This window comes from Pelmatolapia mariae, linkage group LG5, assembly GCF_036321145.2.
Source record: "Pelmatolapia mariae isolate MD_Pm_ZW linkage group LG5, Pm_UMD_F_2, whole genome shotgun sequence".
NCBI lineage: Eukaryota > Metazoa > Chordata > Actinopteri > Cichliformes > Cichlidae > Pelmatolapia > Pelmatolapia mariae.
Window position 1 is genome coordinate 27,418,703 of NC_086231.1, and position 6,837 is coordinate 27,425,539.

Below are 6,837 nucleotides of genomic sequence, written 5' to 3' on the forward strand. Positions count from 1 at the left end.
GTTTCTGAAGGAAAAGAAAGTGAGTTATGGTGTTAATGTTCTATTAATCTTGTGTAAGTGTAAATACATAAATGTCATTTTTTTTAAGACCAAACCAACCTTACTTCACTGGAAAAACGACCTGAACCTGTTGTTTAAATCTTTGACTTTAGTTAAAAAGAAAAAGGCTGCATTTTTTCTTTCCTTTTTGGAAGATTTTGATTTAGTGAGTTAATATTCCGTTAACTTTTATGACCCCGTCTTTATGTCTTCTTTTTCTTCTTACAAAGGTTGAAATTTGATTTTTCTGAATGTATAATATATGGTGCATTTTGTTTGTATGTTGATTTTGCTAATTAAAAAAATAACAATTAAAAAAAAAACACCGGACCGTTTGGTCGCTACATTATTAGTCTTCCCTGTGCAAATGCAACCAAAGAAAAGTTCCGAGCAGGGTGGAAACGAGCCTCATGTAACTTTTTTTTATAAGAATGAACCAAGTGGTTACTTTTAGCATGTCCTCTCCTTACAGTGACTTTACCCGTTCCATTATTTAACACGGTATATCTGTATAATGGTTAACGGTATTTATTAGCGTTTAGCAACTCGAAATTCAAGCTACACCAGGAAGTGACGTATTGTCATGCCTGTCGAAAAGTGACCTATCATCCAAATAAAAGTTGGAATCCTTTAATGTAAGTTTGACCCCCATCTTTATGGGCTAAGACAATATACAAGTCACAGTACCGAGGAGCAGTTCTAGGTTGCAAATGTAATGCATTCGGGATTTTGTGCTCAATCGATTTACACCGCTTAATAACATGGGTGGCTAGCGTAGCTTTGTAGCTAAGCTTAGCGGTTTGTGTCCAATTTTTGCATGGGTGGTCTTGCTGCAGAGGGACACTGGATTCTGCGCGGCTGTTGAATCCCATATGTTCGAAACTGCTCTTAGCGCTTCCTGGCTCGCTGGCAGGAGAAATGACAACTCTGGTTAATCACTCGTTGTTTTTGTTTTTTTAAAACTTGTGTCACCTTAGCTCGCTTTTTGATGAAGACTTGAGTGAGCGGTGGAGCCGCTGAGTAACCATGGACAGTTTGTCCAGCCACAGCTCCTACCTCCTCCAGCAGCTTCAGGAGCAGAGGATTCAGGGTCTGCTCTGTGACTGCATGCTGGTGGTCAAAGGCGTTTGCTTCAAAGCCCACAAAAACGTCCTGGCCGCCTTCAGCTCCTATTTCAGGTGCCATTATCTCTTTTGTAATAAACGTTAATCATACCGATTTGCTTCAAGGTTTCCAGATGCATTAAGTATTACTCTGATCTTTTCAGGTCCTTATTCCAAAATTCCCCCAGTCAGAAGAATGACGTGTTCAACCTAGTTATCCAGGATGTCAGTGGCATTGGCCAGATATTGGACTACATGTATACCTCCCATCTTGATATTAACCAAGATAATGTGCAAGCACTCCTAGATATTGCGCAGTGTTTGCAGGTTCCGAATGTGCAGAGCATGTGCAATGCTTTCCTCAAGCCCTGTCCTCCACCAGTGGAAATGCCTTCGTTTTCGCTCTCAGGCATGTTGGGTTCAGAGCATGACTGCCTGCTTGGAAGCAATCTTCCTAACGATGTTGACCTGCCCTGTCCCTCTGAATCCCAGAGGCCTGGCTTCAGCAGTGACATGGACCACACCAGAAGGTTGCCAATTTCTGTGCCTAACAGCAGCTCACACTGTGAAATGGGTAGCAGCTCTCAGGCACCAGTAGAAAAGCAGCTAGTTCATGGGTACAAGCTCCGCAACTTCTACAGTAAGCAGTACTTTAAACAAAGTGCAATACAGAGCAATAGTGCAAATTCAAACCAGGGACCTTCAGTGGTGGAAGAGCAGCAGTGTCAACTTGCGATAAGCCAGCCAGGCAACAGCACCCCTGTGAACTCAGGAAACACAGTTCAGCCTAATCAGTCTTCCATATCAGTGAGTGTGGACAGGAACCCTGACTCTTCTCTCACACCCTCAGATAATCTAAACACTCCTAACCCAGACTCCTCAATGAACAAGCCAGTGCGCCCAAAGAAGGCCGTCTACCTGAAGAAATATAACTATCTTCGGTCTCAGAAGGCTTTGGAGGAGATGTGCACTGAATCAGTTATTGAACCTGTCCTTAGCTGTTCAAAGGAGAGCCTTCAAGGAGAGACAGTGGTCCAAGTTCAAGCACCAGAAGCTCCTGTAGAAGATAGCACTGCAGCCAGAGATGAGGTTGCAGACACAGCTGCAGATGCACAGCTTCCCAGTCCTCCACCTGTGAATGAAGAGGAGCAAAATCTAAAGCCTGTGCCGGAGCCAGCTCAGCAATCAGGACACAAGCAGTACTGCTGTGAGGTGTGTGGGAAGATCTTCAAACACCCGAGCAACCTGGAGCTGCACAAGCGCTCGCATACCGGTATTTCCTGATTTTAACAGCTCTAGAATCACACATTTAAGGTTGAATTATAGGAATAATGCTCTTAGACATAAACTGATCTGTTCTGTTATAGGCGAGAAGCCCTTTCAGTGCAACGTTTGTGGAAGAAACTTCTCACAGGTATTTTCTTTTGTGCTCTTCTAATTTAATAGTTATTCTTAGATGTTCATATTAAACTCAGATGTCAGACGGATTCTGTCTTACAGGCTGGAAATTTACAGACACATTTGCGGCGTCATTCTGGGGAAAAACCATACATCTGTGAGCTGTGTGGGAAAAGGTAAAGTGAATTGGATTGATTTTCATTTGTCTTCTTTTGCCATCTCCCTGTCTCTACTTTAAGCATTTTCTTGGTTTAACTGATTTTGCCTTTACTAAGACAAAAAGTGCTTCCAAAGTCTTCCCAGGCTTAACACGCTAATAAGGAACTGCTGTGAGTAATTAACAAAGTGAAAGAAAATAGAATTTTCTTGCATAGCACATGATATACTATAATATCAAAAAAATACATGATATGATATTTTCCACTTACCATATATAGATATAGAGATATCAAAACTGATGATTTCTTTACTGTCCTTTATTATTCATCTGTGTTTTCCAGCTTTACTGCATCAGGGGATGTCCAACGTCACAAAGTGGTGCACACAGGAGAGAAGCCACATCTGTGTGACATATGTGGCCGAGGTTTGTGGCATCTCTCAGCACGAGCAATAATCTCAGTCAGTCATTTGATAATACAACAATCTGAGAATTTGTAATGCCTTACTGCTAAAGTGAGCTCCTGCTGATGTTTAATAGTAGCTTGAGCTGCTTTTATTGAGACATGCATTTCTTGTTCCTTGTTTATTGTTCAGGATTTAACAACTTGAGCAATCTAAAGGAGCACAAAAGGACTCACGCGACAGACAAGACGTTCACCTGTGACCAGTGTGGAAAGTCCTTTAACACGCACAGAAAGCTTCTGAAGCACAAGGCCCGGCATGCTGGGGAAAAACCTCATAGCTGCGCCACCTGTGGTAAGTTATAATGTCACAATCTATTTTTAAAAATATTTTTAAGAGTCTACAACATGCCCAGTTATTTAACATAACTTTCAGCAATATTTTAGTAATAGAAAATCAAATCTATTCTCGGGTTGGAATAAAAAAAAGTCTGGACTAGAAACTTCCTAGCAGCCAGACTGTTAGGTGGAGCTCGACACTGGTTGGTTAAATAGTTCCCATTTTTGAAAACAAAAAACAGCAAAATGCACAAAAAAGAAAAAGAATTGCTGCTAGTATTGTATTTTGAATACTTTGTAAAGTCACTTTAAGTACTTTTAGTGCAGTTAAATCAACACATTTTAGGGTCAACGTGAAAGAAATGCCGATGTGATATGTGAACGTGCGATCAGAGGTCTAATTTGACACGATATTTGGATGCAAACTTTAATGTGATATTTAGAATCCCCATTTACCTGTATGATTTCCTAAATATCATCAATACAAACAATGGCTGTAAGAAACATAGTTTTAAGTAGCTCTACATAGCCTTATTATTATCACTTTGACCTTTGACGTAGATTAATCTTTTGACCTTAAAGGAGCGGTCAGAGGTCAGCTATGATATGTTATTTTCAATACTGTTATTGTTCATCTATATGCTGACAATACCCACCAAACTAGTAATAAGGCTTTTTATACATTTTCAACCAACAAATCATTCAGTTGACCTTAAAGACCTTGGTGGAAGTAAGCATAATTTTAATGCATAACATAACATAGGCTCCTTGATGGAGGTAATTACCATTAACAATGTACAATTTTGCCACAAAGGTGGACCCAACACCAAAACAGCAGCTGTCTCTGTTCCCTTCACTGACATTGTTTCAGTCTTATAGAGCCACGTTTTACAACAATTTGTTCTGACACACTCTGTATCGACACTACAACCAAAGTTGTTGCAATATTATTACATTAGCTAACAAGTCCAGCTGGTCTTGGAATACAATGGAAAGGCAAAAGTGTAAATGGCATTTACCTGCATATTCTTTAAGGCTCTTAAAGCTTGTTTTTCTATGACAGCATTTTTTCCCCATGTTATCATTGTTTAAACATGATGTGCACACGGTGTTATTCATTTGAGATTTCTTATGAATTAATACAGGGAAGTGTTTCATTGGCTCAGGAGACCTACAGCGTCACATACGGTCACACACTGGTGAGAAACCTTACATCTGCAATACCTGTGGAAAGAGCTTTACCCGGTCTGCCATGTTGAGAAGACATAGCAACATGCACTGCAAGGGGCCTCCAGTTGAGAGTCAGGTCACTGACAACTCTGAGCAGACACATAGCGCAGATGGCGGCACGTCATTACCCAAAGCTGTCAGCCACAGTAAACCTGCTGCTGCCAGTGAGCAGCATTTCTCTGCTATGATGCCCCACACAGAGTTAGAGAAATCCTCAGCGCCGGCTCCTTCGCCACCACAAGCAACACCACATATAGAGACTTCACCTCCCAGCATTCAACTGAGCCCAGGATCTACCCCGCTTCCAGAGCTGCGCTCCCTGGTTCCCCATCACCTCCTTTCATCTGGCCACCAGGAAAGAACTGCAACCCTATCTGCCACAGATCGTACGAAGCTGGCCAAACCCCACGTATTGCAGGAAGCGCCATATGGTCCGTATGTCGAGAACGGGAACATGCCAATGGATAGAGGCCCAGCGGGGAGGCCCTACCTGCCTCCTACAGACAATTACTGCAGTTCCCTCACAGGGACAAGCAGGCCCTATAGGTCCAGTGAAGGCCAGTTTATCTCCAGTGTAACTCTGTGGGGCCTAGCAATGAAAACGCTCCAGAATGATAATGACATGGAGCAGTAGCATGTCATGTCACACAGCATAGCCGGATCAGCTACCCAGTGTTTTAAGTGAAGTTTACTCAACTGAATCATATTTCTACCACCTGGATCATGAGGGCCATCAAATCAGAAAGGACGGGGCCTTCTCTCTCGCTAGTCTGCTAAGTAGACTTGACCGGAGAGCAGCTAGAACAGCAGCTTGCTTGAGACAAATGGTAAGCTGAGTGGCTGTTCAAGACCCAGTATAAGATATTATCCTGAACTCTAAATCATGCAAAACTGAGGTCTGCAAGGCACTGACGTCGCAGTGCAACAGGAATTTTCAGGGCTCTGTGATTCAGTGGAGTTTATTGTTTGAAACTTTATTGTTCCAAATCTAAACATCCCAGGATGCATCATGCATCAGCTACAGTCTTTCATTTGGTTTGTACCGCGCTGCACTTTAAGATGTAAAGAAATGGGCTTGTTACTGATTAAATATTAGTGCAAGATCTCTCTGTGATATATTTATGTAAGAATTAAAGACCTACCCTTTCTGTGTTGTAATGTCTCAGTTTTATTTAAAAGAAAGACATTAACTTTCACAGCATTTTAGTTTTTCCAGTTTTCACTGTGTAGCAGGCGAGTAGCTATATGGGGAAGATATATTACATTTAAAGTTTAGGGTCAGCTAAACAACTAGTCTTTTTTTCTTCTTGTTTGTATAAAATAAAATATTAAATGTATCCAAAACACCACATGGAATAGCCTCCATCCCGCGATTCTAAGAACAATAAGATACATTCACATGAATAAGCAAATTTTAAGCTGCGCTAATATTACTGGAAAGCTGAATTTCTAGTGCTGTCAGCATTAGGTTACTCAGTGTGCCACTGGAACACACAATTCAGTTATCATTCACTCATGAATGTTTGCTTTATGGTGTAAACTAAACACCAATTAGCAGATCCTCACTGTGATAGAATAATACTTCAGCTGCTCAAGCTTTGACATCAAACGATAAATGTTTGTAACGGCAATGACAAAAGTCATCCTGGTCATCTGTCTGTTTCATAGTCATCTGTCTCTATAAATAACCCACTATATATGTGTATATAATTTTTTTTTAGATTATAATGTCAACTGTAAAATTGTATAAAGGTGCTCCATCCACAGCAGCAGCTTTACTGTGCAGCAAAAGCCTGCAGTTGCAAGGTGCAATGCTTAAAGAGGACAACAGAGGGAGCTGTAAGATATGTAGCACCGGCCCACTCTGCTCTCACGCACCGTCCGAGGTCTGGGGTATGCTTAAAGGGATTGATTTGGTGTTATGGTTCCTGTTGAAGATGAGCCATTCAAAAAGTGATATTTCCACTCACCACACATCCAGTGAACACCAAGCATCAGTAAACATTGTGCAAACGCACTGCAGCATGTCGGGTAAAAAGTACACTGAGCTTTCTCTACAAGATAGGCAGCTGATAATTGGCCGTCATTGCCACAGTATACAGGCCCCGTTACTCCATGCCTGCTAGATAGGTTGCCTAGCAACACATAGGATAAATCTGTTATCATGG

General features: G+C 41.5%; 1 protein-coding gene across 3 annotated transcripts; it reads left to right on the forward strand.

Annotated features, from left to right (window-relative positions):
• The first annotated feature begins 611 nt into the window (after nt 1-611).
• Nucleotides 612-5,817, forward strand: zbtb49 (zinc finger and BTB domain containing 49). Of its 3 annotated transcripts, none has more exons than XM_063473155.1 (8): nt 612-674; nt 1,017-1,217; nt 1,307-2,415; nt 2,510-2,556; nt 2,625-2,716; nt 3,041-3,123; nt 3,294-3,455; nt 4,585-5,817. In XM_063473155.1, the coding sequence occupies exons 2-8, from the start codon at nt 1,066-1,068 to the stop codon at nt 5,301-5,303; spliced, it is 2,364 nt and encodes a 787-aa protein (XP_063329225.1). In that variant the 5' UTR covers nt 612-674; nt 1,017-1,065; the 3' UTR covers nt 5,304-5,817. The 3 variants fall into 3 exon arrangements, with proteins under 3 accessions (XP_063329225.1, XP_063329228.1, XP_063329227.1); XM_063473158.1 differs by having other exon boundaries at nt 2,643-2,716; XM_063473157.1 differs by lacking the exon at nt 612-674 and having other exon boundaries at nt 684-1,217.
• Nucleotides 5,818-6,837: the final 1,020 nt, after the last annotated feature.